This window comes from Colletotrichum fioriniae (assembly GCF_027942845.1).
Source record: "Colletotrichum fioriniae strain IMI 355084 chromosome Unknown scaffold_4, whole genome shotgun sequence".
Lineage (NCBI taxonomy): Eukaryota > Fungi > Ascomycota > Sordariomycetes > Glomerellales > Glomerellaceae > Colletotrichum > Colletotrichum fioriniae.
The window spans coordinates 2,075,639-2,092,353 of NW_027076840.1; the positions used below are offsets into that span (position 1 = coordinate 2,075,639).

Consider the following 16,715-nt stretch of genomic DNA (forward strand, 5'->3'; position numbering starts at 1 on the left):
CCGCCCATAACCGCATTACATCGGCTACGCTCTCTCACACCAGCTCACATCGTGCCCTCAAGTACAAGTAACTTCATTCGGGTATATCGCCGAAGTGCAAGGCAATTGAATTTCCATCGTTATAGACATCTTATCATTATCATCTTACAGCTAGTACACAAGAAACAATGCAAACACCCAAGCCTGGTGAATGAAACGCTCCTAACAAAACCCAGCGCTGGAGAATCTAGTCTCAGCGAATTGTCTTTGGGGATGGGGGGGAATATCATGCAAAAAAGTAGAGAAACTCTACTGGTATCAAACTGTGCGCTGCGCGCCTACATCTCTTCGGATGCAAAGTAAAACAAGAAAACAAAATAACAGACACATTCTGTCGTCCAAATAAAATAATCAACCAAAATCAAATGGGTTGAGGCTCGTCGGCGGTCATCTCGCCGGCTGACACGACGACAGTGGAGACATCTGCCACAGTGGGCTTCTCCTCAACTGCCTCATCCGCCGCACGAACAGCATCGATCGTGATGGGCACTGTCTTCTCCACTGATGCAGAGATAGACGGGATCTCCTCTAGGGCGGGCTTCTCCTCGACCTCAACGTCCTCTGGAAGAGGAACATCCACCGCAAGAGGAGCCTCGCTTGCAGTGGGCTCCATCTTTTCGGTCTCTGATGACACAGAAATGGTCGGGACTTCTACCGGAGCGGCCTTCTCCTCGACATCAACGTCTTCCGGAAGAGGAACATCTGCCGGGACAGGTGCATCAGTCGTGGTGGGCTCAATCTTCTCCTCTGACGGCGAGACAGATGCGACAGCCTCGGGGACGGGCTTTCCTGCGCTTTCGGCCTCAGCAACCTGGGTGACAGGTGCCGCAATGGGCTCCTTCTTTTCGATCGACACAAAGGTAGATGTGACCTTGTTCAGGGCAAGCTTCTCCTCATTCTCATCGTCGGCCGTCTTGTTGGCAGCTCCCGTGATGATCTCCATCTTCTCGCGGAACGAGTCATCGTAGTGTGAGAAAACAGAGGAGGTGCGGCAGGTATCGAGTGACGATCGGGCGGTGGCAGGGCCGTTGTACGAAGAGAAGGTGGTGTCGGCGACGGACGAGATGCGGCTTCTGGTCGAGTTAGACCGAGTGAGCGGGATCTGCTGCTGCATCTGTTGCTGCTGCTTCTGCTGCTCAAACTTGGCCAGCTTGTCTGCCACGCTGCCCTGCATGTTCCTGAGAACGGGGAGATCGCCATTGATCGTCGACTTCTTCTTCTTGCCCTCCTCCAGCTCGCGGATCCAGGCAAGGCGGTCCGAGGCGATGCGGGATGATGCCCTCTTGCTGCTGCCACCGTCGAGGTCGCGACCACGCCACGGGGCGGATGCGGATGGTGGGCCGGACGATGTGGGCGTTCCTGCGGATGAAGGTACCGATGTCGGCGCCGGTTGCCAAGACCGTCTGCGATCTGTGTTGACGATTTCTGCAAGGAGGAGCTTATTCGGCGCCGGGGCGGTCGTGGTCGTCGTTGACGACGAGGGCATTCCTGAGGGATTCGAGTGGCGCTTTTCCGTGTTGGGGTGCAGCCGTTGCTGCCTGGCAACGGCGTCGGCATTCTGTTGGTGGGGCCTAATGACAGGCTCAACTGGCGTGACGATGGGGGTGGCCCGTGACGGGACGTAGGCCGGCACGAAGGCGGCGCGTCGTGGCGGTTCGCGAAGCGGCAGTTTGTTGGGTTGGTTCGATGTCGAGGTCGATACCGTGGAAAATTGAGTGCGAATGGGTGCTGCAGCTGTGCGGGGGGTCTCTGGTGGTGGCCAGGGTTTCGATGTGTGTGATTGAGGTTGGCCGGTTGAGCTGTTGTTGATGATGATCACGCTCGATGCAGTGCTTGGTGCAGCAGCAGTAGCAACCACAGTAGACCTCGAAGACATGGAGGGAGCCTGACCAGGGCGGCGGGCTTCGGCAGGCTTGCTGCTGGCGACAGAGGTGAGTAGTGATGGCGAAGATTTGTTGAGTGTTCTCATGTCGACCGTGGAGAGTGCAGCTGTCGTCGCCTTTCTGGCAAACATGTCGGCGATTGGCGTCATTGTCGAGGTCCGCGAAGAAGTCTTCTTGACCTGCTTCGGCTGCTCTGCACCCCTCGCGGCCTGCGACGGCGCAATACGGAAAGCCTCGAGGGACTGCAGGTCGATCTCGAGACTAGAGGTCCCGAAATCTGACACCTGGACCCGCGGGAAGGCCTTCATGCCCTCGTCCAGGGATGGTCGCTCCTGTCGTGACTCGCCCAAGACAGACAATGTTGTCTTTTTTGCTTTTTCCCGGCCGCGCCGCACGAAGCTCGACAGCTTCTCCTTGACGGAGGGAAGCCGTCGCGGGCCCTTCCACTCGTCGGTGTTCCGTTCATGTTTGGTCGACATGGTGTGTTTCCGCACTGCTTGACCCCTTCCTTTTGGGAGGATAAAGTCAAGGTTGTCGTGTTCAATTCTTCCGGAATCGACGAAATTCCCAAGGCCAAAGGGGGGAGGAAATCCCCCACTGCGAGATCACGTGAAGTAAACAAAATTGGCCCGGAGATCGCATTGATGCAGGGGCCGCTCATGCCACCCTAATTTGTCTCACGGTGACAAACCGCCCCCTGACAGGGGTCTAGCACTGCAACCTGAAGACACGTCGTTAGTTTCAAGGCCTATTTCGGTGCACTCTCCCGGATCTTCAATCAAAATGGGATTTGACAATTAGTCACGATGCTTCTAGAAATGATCTAGAAATGAGTTTAATGGAGATTTTTCTGCCTCTGTCTATCCTCCGTACCTTAGTGTACGTCATGAGTCATCCCGATCGTCGTCGAGAAGAGGTTCAGGAGGGAAATGTGCTGTGTTTTGTGACCGCCTCACTCATTCATAAATCTCCTCCTGAACTCAGGACATTCACATGAGAATGCACATGAGACTGAAAGCACAACTCTTGATCCTCAACCAGTGGAGAACAAGAAAAACGATGATGAGCGCGATGAAGTCGACATACTTTGATTTAGCTCCGTCGTCTAACTCAGCAGAAGAAGGCGAACTTCAAATCGCAGACATCTTGAGATCTTGGACGCTACTCAGCTTCATATTCTGTGTCGCATTCTCTCCCAAAGGTGATTTGCACGACTTTCCAAAATGTGTAGATATGGCCCGTGCGTTCATTGAGGTCATTTCTTCATTTTTCCTGCGGTCAATTTCCACTCCGACCAACTAGTCATGCGTTCATTCTCAGTCCTGAAGCTCAAGTCATTTTAACGCCTTGAGACTAAAATCTTTAGGTAACTTTAGTTCACACCGTACTGCTTCTGGTATGTTTGGTGCAGTCAACTTTAATCTGCCCCAGACCTTTGCCATGCGATCGAGTGTCTAATTACAAAAAACCAAAATCCATTGGTGCCATGAGAAATGCATTGACCCACTCGTTGACATATGTAATTGAGTCCTGAAGATAGGACAATACGGAACTCTCAGTCCGTATCACTTAATTGTCAATAGAACTTGTACACCATTTGGTCGTCTCGTTTATGGCAAGGAAATCCATCAGTATGCCCCAATAACAGGCCCGGCAGACCAATTGAACGGGTCTCAATGAAGTCTCAGGCCCATTAGAGTCAACGAGTCACGTTGGAGAGTGTCTGTGAGAACGAAACAGTGATTCTCACCCCGAGTGCTTGAAACTCGAACTAGCCTCTCGTTTTGAAGATGAGCACTTGCCGAGAAACTTGGTATGCTAGATCAAGGAGTCGATGCTCGTTATGAGATCAACTATTGGAATAGGCGATACGTTCAAGCTTCGAGGCTCTGCACGGCATTTGCCTCGTTTCTGACACTTCATAGATGTGCATAGACGAAGGACGTAAGAGGCCAGCTTGGCTATGAGGCAAAGTTTTAGCAGTGTGAGAGGAAGCTTCAACATATAATTTAGAGTGATGATCATCCCTTGTAGCCTAGGTAGCTATTGAGAGCCTCAAATTCGAATGCGCAATCAGTTTGGATTTTTGTATTGGATGCTCATGGGCTGCATATGAGTGTCGTTCGACGGTTCCTACTGCTAGTACTACTGAAACCCACCTTGATGTTTGCCCTAACCGAGTCTTTCTAGGTTCCAACTCACACCATTAATGGATTCCATCTCACCTTGCCCGGCGAGTGTGCTATAGAAAAGACAGTTATTTTTCATGCTGATATTCATTTCTGGAACTTCTAGTTCTGTAGGCCCATGAAAACGAAGCTTGACACCGTTAACAAATCTCTGCGTACCTTCCTGGTGTCTATTATTCGATGAAATAAGGGACATCGAAATCGAAGTAAGATGAGAAACGCAACAGAAGTACCAGAGACGTAGTGTCAACTTCACAGTATTAATTGTACCCCTCTTTCTTTGAAAGCCATGATTCGAAGAGAGGCATCGATCGCATTTTCTGTTAGCTTAGAGTGTCAGTGGATGGAATGCGTTTCTTATATCTCAAAAGTCCACACGCATGCAGGTCGCCCTCGAAGTTCTTCCTCGAGATTCTACTACCTTAAACTAAGAAGAATAAATCTTACGGGAGGGAGTGCAGGATTGACATCCCGACCAGACTTTTTCCAAATGAAGTTGGTCCTCCCTCCCTTGACCACCAATCATCATATCGCACCAACTCCGGTGCTCCGATGCAACCCCGGCCTTCCGCGCGCCGTCACATTTTCTCGGTGGCAGCCGACCGAGATTTCCTAATTCTGCAGTTTTCTTTTCCGATGGCGCCTCTTCGCTACCGACGTTTCAGGGTCACACATAGCCTCCCTACGGAATGTCCACCCAACTACTTTGTGAGCTCCCAATCAAGTCTTACTGTGGTGGGTAGCACTATACCAAACGTCCGATTCAGGCATTACGGATGAATGCACTCCATCATGGCGCCCCCTCTGGATGTGCTCGTGACAGGTGCCTGCCGCATTTTCAAGCAAGAACGAATGCAGGAGACCAACGAGACATAGAGAAGGATCAACTTTTCTGGAGGGTCTTGTCTTATTCTTGACTCGGGAGTCGTGCCTAGTATGCTACGCCAACGTGTCAGTGTGACTACCTCGCGATGGCACGATGCGTGATTCTGGGTCTCACCGTAAACTAAGGACCTTGGCTCGCGTGCCACTTAATTAATGTCGAATGCCGTAATTCCGACGCCGTCGACGGGCCGTCTGTGACTACGAATGCAGCACTATATATGCCACGCTTCGCGTCTGTCTAGAATGCATTCTGCCTGAACTAGGCAGCGCTCATCACCCAGATTCTCGGAAACGCAGACAAATTACAGAGCCGTCGAAACCATGGGCAATATTCTTCCTTCATCCATTCTACTCGCCTTGGCGGCCACCGTCGCGGCCCACGGCCATGTGGACTGGCTTGTTGCCGGTGGCGTCGCTTACCGCGGCTGGGATTCGCCTGCGTTCACGTACTCGCCCCCAACGAGTCCTGTCGTGGGCTGGAAGATCGATGCCCCGGATAACGGCTTTGTCGAGCCAGTCAACTTCGGCACTGGCGATATCATCTGCCACAAGAACGGAAGCCCGGCCGGCGGACACGCCACTGTCGCTGCGGGCTCCAACATCCAGCTCATCTGGAACACATGGCCAGAGTCACACAAGGGCCCGGTGATTGACTATCTTGCCAAGTGTACCGGCGACTGCGAATCTGTCGACAAGACCACCCTCAACTTCTTCAAGATTGATGCTGGAGGTCTGATTGACATGTCCCTGACCAACGGCAAGTGGGCTGACGATGTCCTGATGGCCAATAACTTCACCTGGACCGTTCAGATCCCAGCGACTTTGGCCCCAGGCAATTACGTACTCCGTCACGAAATCATTGCTCTCCACTCTGGCGGCAATGCCAACGGCGCCCAGGCGTACCCGCAGTGCTTCAACCTCCAGGTCACGGGTGGAGGCTCTCTGGCCCCAGCTGGCGTCAAGGGCACGGCGCTGTACAAGTCTGACGACCCAGGCATTCTTTTCAACCTCTACACAAGTCCGCTCGTCTACCCCGTTCCAGGTCCTACCCTGGTTTCGGGGCTTGCATCGACCGTTGCTCAGAGCACTGCCCGCATCACCGCGACCTCGAGCGCAACCCCGGCAGGAGGAAGTGGTGGCAGCAGCCCAACTACATTGAGGACAACTACTACTGCCGCGGGTGTGACCACCACCAGAGCCGGAACGACGACAACGACGGCCGCGAGTGGTGGCACTGGAACCGTTCCCAAGTACGGTCAGTGTGGTGGACAAGGATGGACTGGCGGGACTGTTTGTGCTTCTGGCTCGACCTGCACGGTTTTGAACCAGTACTACTCGCAGTGTACCTAATTTTTGTTCGAGCTCACGTGTAGACGGACTCTTGGATACGAATCGCTTTGTGATTACCTCATGTAATTTTGTACATACGAAAATCGTTGCAAACATATCAGATTGCACTTGATAGTTGCCATGTTCAGTGCAGCATTTTTGAACGCTTCATTGACAGTTCAATGACCAGAGCCACGTAACATAGCCTAAATCGTCTAGCCATGAGTCCAAATATTAAGACCAGTCTTAATCCCTCTTTCAGGAGGTAAACCAGCGTTCAAAGTCCTAGGGTCAAGCCTCCTTGCATTCGTCCAGCTCTTCCAGAATAGCGCGTTACCGGGGACAGCTTTGACTGTGAGGGCCTCGGCCTCGTCACAATCTACATATTTACACCAGCTTGGATCTTCCAATGTCCAGTTGATGCGAAGATTTGGGAACTGAGTACCGCACCTATCACACGTGGCTTCAACTATGGCGAAAATCGTTGTCAGTCGGTGTGTTAATGTCACGTTGGCACTGTCCTCGAGAGGATCTACGTGGGGACGAAAGAGCTGGCCGACGTCATATCGTGTGAGCTGCAGAGATTCATGAAAGGCCTCATTCGTGTAGCCTTGAATCTCTGAGGCTCGTCTCATGATTCGCTGGACAATGTGGTCTTTGTCAGGAAGATACGCGGTGCTGCTTGTTCGATCCATATCTATCTCCTGCACGCCATCGTTGTACACTGTCGATCTCTCAAATAATGGGTTCCTGTAAGGAGCTTGTTAGCCAGAGAGACTTGACGGTGAGATGAACTTGCCCAAGACGTAGTAAATGGGACCTTTCTACCCATGAAAGAAATCCGACAACGTATATAATCAGCGGGTCATAGCTTAGGATTCGAATTGAGTATGTCTTCTCAATCGGTTGGAAGAGTAAAACACACGCCAAATGCGGCCAAAGGACAACGATAGCAGGAACTAGGATACCTAAAATAATCGCTCTGCTGGAGAAAGTGTGGTTGAGCATATCGACACCAATATGAACTCGGGTACACAGAATAGAATCATTGCTCGAGTGGATTTTAGCATGCCTGATATCTGAGATGAGAGTTGAGACCCGTGAGGTGTGCCCCCAGTCCTTCCAAGAGTGAAGAGGCCGATTGCAATACTGGTGCCTAGTCTCTAGTTCGGCAGTGGTACTGAAGTCAGTCCTGAGATCAGGCGCGGTAGGAATAATGAGAATGACGTTTGGGTCCTGTAAGAGCTTTGGTCTGATGTCGATGAGATGAAATTCTACTCAGTTTGAGTCGTGGCACGGGCCAATATAGTCGTTCATCGACCCTGAACTATCAGTGGGCAGATTATGCGGTCGATTGAATTTTAGGGCTGACTCAACATGTAAAAGACGATTAGACTCGTAAAATGGTCGCTTGAAGATGCTGTCTTGGTATTAGTCGGCTGTTCTTTTGGTGACTCTATGCCCGTGCTGACAGCGATACTGCACAAAGCAGCAGAAAATTGCCGCATTCGAACTATCACACCTATTAGCTTGATCTAGACTTGGCCGAGACCCTTGTCCAAAGTGCTTTGCCTCACTGAATCTCATGTGTATGATGATCTTGCCTCTTTCAGCCTCAAAAAGGTAAAAGTATGAGATTAGAAAGCCTGCTTCAGTATGACCTAGGGCAAGCCATGAAGGGTATGCTGTTCACAGATCACCAAACGACAGTAGAACCACAGCCAAAGAAAAAGCCGGTGAAAGTTTAGCCGACGGGAGATGAAAAATCCCAGAGCTTCCGGCCGGTTACTGTATCCCCGCAGCATCCATCTCTATGAAGCCGGAACGACCCCACTCCTCCGCCCGATATCACATCCACGGTACCCAGGACCTGCGTAGTCTTCCTAGATGATAGCTGGGACTATTCGGATAATTCTCACCAATGAAAGCTTTGAGATGCCCGATCCCCTCGGTGGAGTCAAACTATGATCAGATCCAACCTTGAGTTGACCACACAACGCGGATAAGCTGTGGGGGGATCTTCCCGGGTCTCAAACCTTGTCACCGAAGACCATCAACGACCCTCCGGAGGACCACAACTTTCCGATGCAGAGTTTCACGCGGCTAGCAAACCGAAAATCCTAATCCAATTTCCCGTTTGGGGTATCTGGGTTGTTGGGCAGCAAATAGTGCAAGCCGCAACCTAAATCTCATTCTCCAATTACATTTTCCGACATGCTTCCTCTTAGGCATGCAAGCATGCTTCAATCATTGAACGACGATATGCCGATTGAGGCACATGCCTTCGTTTGCGGACAATGTGACATATTCAAACGCGACTGATGGTGTATAGCTGTACACGCTATTTCAAATTTGTCTTACGTGGCCGGTAACACTTGGCGAGCGGCCATTGTTATCGGGCTTGTGATCAGTCATCCTCGCCGGACGAGAGACCGACAGGCGTTACCAAGGTCCTTCTGAGTTCAATATTGCCTATCTTGATAACTACAACCTAGGGTGCCCCTCCCTGATGAAGTCTAATGCTGTCGACGATACAAGATCGTAGGAGCATGTTGAGAATTCCTAGCCTGTAAACTTCGGTTTTATGGCAGAATCCGAGTTACTCCGTGGATGACCAATTCATGATTGGGCCAGGCAGAGGATCTCTTACACTATGCACGATCTTTGCACGAATATCTTAAGCTTATCATTTCCAAATAATTCAACATCTAATGTGACTCGCTGAAGATGAACCCCTGACATTCCCAAGATTCAGTACCAAATGTTCGCCGAGCGGCATTTGATCAATCGTATCAGCTCGATGGTCTATATATCAGGGCACTCCCGCTACTAGTGCAAGGAGCAACTGGCTGGCGACCTAGTACTCATCGCTGAAAAACAATTACGCTCTGGAAGCATCAAACTATTTACTAGTACAGCTCTTTTTAATGCGGGTTGAGATTGCTTTGTTTTTGCTTGTGGGTGTTATGGTGCAAGCGGTGCCTCGTGCCATGATCACTGAGAATGACAGACTTCTTCATGACTTCGAAGTAAGTAACGACGGTCACTGAGTAAAACTATTTGATTGTATAGACTCACCATTGGCCAGATGAAGAATTCCATGGAGTCTTCGTCGGAAGGTTCGAATATGCCAGAGTGGGTTGCACGTCCAAAGGGAAGAGTCCCACCATCTGGCCCAAGCAGAAAGAACAACTGATCCCAGTGATGATCCCCTGTCTGAAAACGCCAGAAGGTGAATGCCTTCTATCCGTTTCGTCCAAGGATTTACGTATGTATAGAATGATCTACTCCTCAAGGACAAGCTCAAAGTCTTATGTGCTGTTGACTGACAACGTATTAAGTTGTCCGCGCTGGAATTGGAAAAAAAAAAAAGGAAAGAGGAGATCCGAGAAATTATTACCGACCCTCATTAAACGACTCTCTTATGCCTCGATGTTAAGACTTTGTTGTGACAGCGAATCGAAACGAAGCGACCGAGCACTATCGCGCGACCCGCGATCTTACGGAAGGGGACCGACAATAACAAGCCCTTCAACTTTTTACTGTCTTGGATAATCACTGAGAGTTTTGCAACTAAACACTCACTGTCGTTACGGAACCACAGCGGGGAGCCGAAATTGATCGTCTGCTTGTTCGTTATCACTGATCAGGTCGCAGTTCTGGCCCTCTTTCTAAAAATGGCAAAATACCAAACACACTCGTTTACATATTGATTTCCGAGACGAGTTTACTACGTGACAGGAACGTACCGATTCGATGTTGAGGAAATTTGCAAGCGATTTCAGAACTCTCAACAAGACGTTGATTTAGCTGTTTGCCTAATATGAAGTTGTACAATCATCTTCCACACGTCGGCGTCCTTGAACTGGGTAACTTCGCCCTCCATTCAACATCTTGACATAGCAACATCATGCTCTCGACCTTTTTCAAACCCGGAATGTGGGGTCCCTTGTGCATATTGCACAGGCTAAGTCTGATCGCGTTCGCCATTCATACGTGATGATCATCGTACTAAGCTCCTTTGATATCGAAGCTTTCTCTCCCAGCGTCTCTTCGAATCTTGATCGGACGGCAGGCTCGGCCGGGTTGTGGAGTGCATCCGGGCCAGATTAAAACAAGCTTCTCCCCTCCGCTACCTAGATAGGAAAGCCCTTGTTCTAAACGAGTCAAACATTGCCAAAGTCATCCTTATTCTGCAGCCATCAAGTGCTTGTAGCTGCCCCGTGTGACTCAACGTTCGTCTCTTCGAGGAAGCTGGACGAAGCAAAGAGCTGGAGCAGATCGCCATGGAGCTCGGATCGTGTGAAGCGTAGTGGCTTTCGGATCCGTCAGAGATCTGGTGAAACGAAACAACTCCAGGGGCGCTCGGCCGATGGGTTAACCCCGAAAAAGGGAGCTGAGGAGGCTCACTCTCAGTGTCTTTGAAACGTCCTCTCTCTCCGTGCGAGACCGAGACCGTGGGAAGGTCAAAGAGCACATGCGTTAGGATGCCGCATTTGGTTCCTGTCACACGTTGACAGCGCGCACGGCTTCATCATTACCTGCAGCAATAGGTGATGATCCGAAGCCCTAAGTTGCACCATCTTTTGGAATCTTCCTGTGCCTAGGTGCCCTCCACACCTGCACGCCCAGCCAAGTGAACCATAACCGAGGGGCTTGGTTCCAAACTTTTGGGCAGCAGACCCAAAGGAATGTTCCGCGGATATGTCAAGCTGTAAATAGCCCAGATGCAAAACACGATGGGATCTATGGTCTTGGCTTGCAGACTAACCGAGCGCACCGACTTCATATCATGCGCATGCCGTCCTCGGACACTTGTGCTCAAGCGGGCGGGAAGGATGTGACCCGTTAACTAAGGGGCCTCGCCTGAGTTTGTGATGGGAATTCCAGTGGAAACCATGACCACAAGCAGCTGAGTCTCATCACATGATCTGAGGAACACTCCATTTTGATTCTTGGTCCGTGTCGGAGGGGGCCAAGGATACTGATCTCCCGGCTCTCTGGTTTAAAACCCTGAAGGCGACAAGCTCGAAAGCTTGCTCGAGTCAGCCGCAGGGTCTGCCCCCCGATTCCCTTCCCTTCTTCAGCTCATCTCCCGCCTTCCATTTTAATGTTGGATCGTTCTCGGGTCTCTTGCTCGTTCATCCATACCGCCAAAATACACAACATCCCATCAACATGGTTTACACGGGGAAGCCTTCGGGCGGATGCAAGTTGTGTAGGATAAGAAAGGTCAAATGCGATGAAGCGAAGCCCTTCTGCATGAGATGCACGAAGTCGAAGAGACACTGCCCAGGCTACGGCCCCGTCGTTCGCGATTCTTCAAAGTCCGCCGACAAACTCAAGAAGATGAGAATAAATAGCACCGATAGCAATATGTCTTCCGCCGACTCATCGACAAAAATCAAGATCGGATCGCCCGGATACTGTTGCGACAAAACATCGTCATTAAGCCCGCCAAGACGAAACTCATCCCCATTCAAAATCGGACATGAAGAGGGCGACCTCATCGAATGCTTCAAAAACGTTCCAGGAGGATTGACGAATCCGCTCGACGAGCAAGCCTCGTGTCTCTTTCTCTCCGAGTTCGTCAATGTACCTTTGACTCCAACAGCTCGGGGCTACTACGCCTTTTTGCCGCGTTTTCTCGGCCGTGGCCAGATCTCAGTCTGCCTTTCAGCTGCCTTCAAGGCAACATCTATGGCAGCCTTGGCGATGCGGCAGTCAAAAGGAGCAAGAGGCCCTGCCCTCCTCCGTGCACAAGAGCACCATGTGGCAGCTTTACGAGCAGTTGGTCAAGCGATTGCCGATCCCAAGGAGATCGACAGCGATCAAACCCTAGGGGCCGTTCTGATGCTGGCGTTCTACGAGGTGAGCTATCATTATGGGTTTGGCTCTACTCTGTGCTGACATATTGCAGACATTAATGTCAAAGGACTCAATGAAGGAATACATAAGCCATCTCAAAGGCGCCGCCAAGATTGTTCAAGTACGTGGCCAGAAGTGCCTAGAGACGGATGAGGGTCGGGAAATGTTCGCCATGACACGCAACCAATGCATATCCGTCCAGAATCTGTTCAAAGAGTCGGAAATGTCCGGATACTCATGGCTATTATACAATGAATCTGTTCAACGGTCAAATCGCGCCACCGTTGACATCAATCTTCTCTGCAACCAACTTCAGCAGGGCGTGGACCGCATCATCGCCCTAGCGAGAGACCCTACCGACGAGACTGTAGACAAGATGCTCGAACTTCTAGAAAAATGCCGGAAACTCGAAGACGAATTCAGAAAGCTGAGCGAGAACCCGAATCCGCAGTGGAAGGTCGAGGTCGCCGAATGGGTCTTTGACCGAACCGACGAAGAGCTCGACACCGAGCCCACGTTCGACGGTCAAGTGTACAAGTTTTTCAATCTACCCATGGCTGTCTTACATTTGGTCACATGGTGTTCTCACCTCAACCTTATTACGACGATGATCCGCGCCAGCTCGTGGTTAGCATCGGCTGGCAGAGAAGGCTTGAGCGACTACGACGAGTACGGCGATCTGGTTCAGTCCGCGAGCGCCCGGGTCGCCAACATTGTTTCAGCGGTCCCGTACTTTTGCAGTTGGAACGGGTACGGCGTCATTGTTTCTCAATTCCCCTGCGGTACGACTAAGCCAGACGACCCGCTCAAGGGCGAGGCCGGTCTCATTGTCATGTGGCCGCTTGCCATGGCCTTGAAGAGCGACTACGCCACGCCAAGACAGAGACGATATCTGAGGGGCCGCCTCCGTTACATTGCGGACGTATCTGGTATCAGCCAGGCTAGGTTTTTTATGAACGAAATCTGATATGACGATAGCTGAAACGACATTTGGGATGTAATTGTACGAAATCAGATTCAGGCAGGGTTGGCAAGGCGGCGTCGGCTACTTTGAGCATAATGATTTGGGGCGCACAAGAGGCTACACTGCGGGAGTTGGGATACCAAGGCTGGGCGGCTTCAGTTGTCAGACTGATTTTGAGGAGTGATACCATTTCAGTTACGATACATGTAAACCCGAGGAACGGTTAAACTACAGAATTGTTTAGTGCGATTGAATATCTGTGCAAGTAACTTGATCCATCACCTAGTAAGACGGCATCTGCGAGCCTGGAGCTTGCCTTCTAGCCTGGAGCGACATTCTTCCAAGATCCCTCAGCCATGTGGTGGTTGATAAAATGATACCACATCATCGCCAGAGAACCTGTTTCTGAGAACATTAAGCGGTCTGAAAACATTGAGATCACGACAATGGCCCAAACGGCAACGTGCCGTGGCCAATACTGGTCTCTTGTTGGGGCTAGACCTCTTTTAGGGGTTTCATCCCATCGTCTCTGGTACCGCCTAGCGTTTCGAAGTGAGAGCCAAGCCCTGACGCTATTTAGACTCTGGAACCAACAAACAAGTCTCCACACACTCGGCACAACGAAGCGCGCACGGAGGAGAAACACGAACCAATATCACCATCACCTCATGAATTGGATGACTAGCTGCAAACCCAATCGAATCCTGTTCCTCGGTTCATTTTCGCAAGACGCAGAACGGAGCTATCCGTTTGTATGATTTGCGCAGCAGTAGTGTGCCTCAGAAAGGCGATAGATTGGTGTTTGTCCTTTGTCGTTATGGGTAGCCAGATCATGAGGGCAACAGTCCTATTGCGATTCCAACAGTCATGTCAGCTCACATTTGAGTCTAAGCAGAACGCAGTCAAGATAGAACGAGAATAAGGGCTATGTCATATTCTCAGTGTGTTCTGAGTTCGTCATAAGGATTCTGGCTCAGTCCTACAACGGACCGTCGGGGGGGTTAGATCAGCCGTAGATACATGGGATGATGGAAGATCCTATGAGCGTTTGCTATTCCCGCTGTGCTCCTCCATTTGAGCCCTCAAGCGGATGCAGGGACTAGCATGTGTGCAACAAAGCGGTTTCCGCCAAACTAGATCACCGAGCGGGTAGGGACTTGCCCCCCCATGCAACCACGATCCGTTTTATACCAGCCATGGCTTGCAAGCTTACGAGCTTGACGACGATTTATCCTATTAAGTACGCGTTGATGTCACGACAGATCTCTCCAAGTTTTCTCCAACTCGACGTCTTTGAACGATATACTATACATGCATACAGAAATATCAGGAATAAGGTCAAATTGATACAATACGCTATTATCCCTCACTGGAGATCATCCTCATGTATTGACATTAACACACGCATAAAGTGATTGGCAGTACATAGTAACTCATCATCCGACCTAATCAAAACATTCCAGAGTCTTCCAGTGACGCCAAGTGATTCGAGACTGGAGCTGACGACATTCACTTTCGATCCCAAAAAAGCAGGACGCCCAATTTTTATACAACGGCTACTGAACTCAACGAAATGAAACAGTCTAATAAGTCCCATAACCATACTTCGGCCGCCAGTCCAAGTTCTCCCGGAAAATCTTCCACTTCACTATGTCCGTTGTTCCAATCGTTTGGGCTGGCTCCGATCCACCATCCTTACCATGCCAAATTTCCCGAAAACAGCGGTTTTCGTGTAGCGTTACATGAGAATCAAAAACATCCCGAGAAACATCACACGTAATGATCTCCCGCTTCGCACTAGAAGCCTTCTTAAGCGGAAACAACAAGGCCAAAACGTCGGGCAAGATATCCGGATCGCCGCGCTTCATGACCATCTCGATGGGGATATCCTCGCCAAACAGCAAAAAGACGCGAAAGGAGGTGCGCACGCCGTCCCTGTGCTTCTTCCTGACGCCGATGCTGGCCATCTCCTTGTAGAGCTCCGTGGGCAGCGTGCCGTGGTGCGGGTCGAACCAATTTGTGATGATGTTATTGAAATCGTCTGCTTCGACGGTAAAGTCAAAGGTACACTCGATCATCACGAGGCGGCGGCAGTGCGAGGGCTCGACCTTATTTGATTCGCAAAAGTGGCGCTGGTATTTGCCGTTGATGGCCCTTTCCATCTTGATCTTCATGCCGCCAAAGACCTTGCCCATGATGGATCTCTTCCTTTCGCCGGGCATCTTGTCTGGTTGGTTTTGAGGTAAATGGGATGAAGTGTCTAGGAAATCGATAGATCTGTAAGCAAGGCTGGACTGATTTGAGGTGATGTATTAGTTTTCTGGTCTGTCTGTATGTTGATGATATCTGAGACAGAAGATGAGGATCATCTTGTGTCTTCATATACAACTGCAACATCCTGAGGCTGCTTGTTCTAAATATGTGAATGAACAGAAAGAGCGTGGAGTTGCACAATCGTTTGAAGAAAATTTCAAAAGACAGCATCGATCAGGTCTTCACAAGTCGACACAAAGCCAATACTAAGGATGGTGTTGGGCTTTGTCAACCTTTGAAGTTGCTTATAATGATGTCTTGGTATACTATTTGCAGTAACAAAGGATGATTGTGCTCTTCTTAGCTAGATGTTCTTGTTTGAGGCAAGTTAGGAAAGTTATCTTGTTAACGGCACAATGTGGATGTACCCTTAGTAAAGCCAAGGTGTGAACACAAGACGTTCCTGGCATGCTCTTCAGAGTGTAGACTGGATACGATTCCTTGTCTTCCAAGATAGACAATTGCATGTCCTCAGGAGGAGACATCTCAAGTGACAAATCTTAGCCAGTCAAGCGCGGTCGAGTCCAATATTTTTCCAGCCACGTTTGAACTCGATTCCGTGTCTCGAGTTTATGCCTTCATTCCTCACACGGAAGCTCTGTTGCCACCCTACGAGGCTGATTGAAGAATGACATGTTGCCATCACGAAGCTCAGCATCTTTTGACAAATGACGTAAATTCAAACACGGTAGAGTTTACTAGTCCGCCACACTTCGTGGCGGGATGTGGCGAGCAGATAGGTAAGCTTCCGATAGGGTCGCCTTCTCATAGCAGTCCCAAGATTTCATGCGTGAACACGACAAGATTCGTCTCTAGCTTCGCTTGAAGCTTGACTAGCCATCGCATTCAATTGCAGTGCGAACCCGAACCAGGTACAGAGCCGTGCAGACTTGGCAGGTAAGCTTCCGGACCCGAGCAAGCTTCCGGTTTTCCATCTCACCTTACCTACCTATAGTACCTCAGGTGAGAAGGTAGGGTGCAACTTGAACTACATTGGCTGCATTCTTTCCTCGTGTGTCATTTCAAAAGAAACAGACGAAGTGGGAAAGCGCAAGGCTTACAATAATCTAGATGACACTTGCCAAGTCAGTAAGGCTGACGTGGTTCTGCAGCTCGCCGGCTCACTATGCAGGGCTACTACTGTCTTGGATCTACGCGCCAACGCGGCGGTTCGCATGTGACGACTAGTAAGGTTAGGTTCATTTGCCCGTTTGTGGGGTAATTGAATCTGCAAGACGGAAAACC

At 50.3% G+C, this 16,715-nt stretch overlaps 4 protein-coding genes across 4 annotated transcripts; 2 read left to right on the forward strand and 2 right to left on the reverse strand.

Annotated features, from left to right (window-relative positions):
- Positions 1 to 400: 400 nt before the first annotated feature.
- N0V96_004401 (uncharacterized protein) lies at positions 401 to 2,401 on the reverse strand (the record flags this gene model as incomplete). Its single annotated transcript, XM_053188468.2, has 1 exon — positions 401 to 2,401. The coding sequence occupies one exon, from the start codon at positions 2,399 to 2,401 to the stop codon at positions 401 to 403; it is 2,001 nt and encodes a 666-aa protein (XP_053054430.2).
- Positions 2,402 to 5,317: 2,916 nt separating this feature from the next.
- On the forward strand, positions 5,318 to 6,346 carry CEL61A (glycoside hydrolase 61; the record flags this gene model as incomplete). The annotated part of the gene is made up of 1 exon (XM_053188469.2): positions 5,318 to 6,346. The coding sequence occupies one exon, from the start codon at positions 5,318 to 5,320 to the stop codon at positions 6,344 to 6,346; it is 1,029 nt and encodes a 342-aa protein (XP_053054431.2).
- A 5,679-nt stretch (positions 6,347 to 12,025) lies between these two features.
- N0V96_004403 (uncharacterized protein) lies at positions 12,026 to 13,160 on the forward strand (the record flags this gene model as incomplete). Its single annotated transcript, XM_053188470.2, has 2 exons — positions 12,026 to 12,196; positions 12,246 to 13,160. The coding sequence occupies 2 exons, from the start codon at positions 12,026 to 12,028 to the stop codon at positions 13,158 to 13,160; spliced, it is 1,086 nt and encodes a 361-aa protein (XP_053054432.2).
- Positions 13,161 to 14,393: 1,233 nt separating this feature from the next.
- N0V96_004404 (uncharacterized protein) lies at positions 14,394 to 15,379 on the reverse strand (the record flags this gene model as incomplete). Its single annotated transcript, XM_053188471.2, has 2 exons — positions 14,394 to 14,462; positions 14,927 to 15,379. The coding sequence occupies 2 exons, from the start codon at positions 15,377 to 15,379 to the stop codon at positions 14,394 to 14,396; spliced, it is 522 nt and encodes a 173-aa protein (XP_053054433.2).
- Positions 15,380 to 16,715: the final 1,336 nt, after the last annotated feature.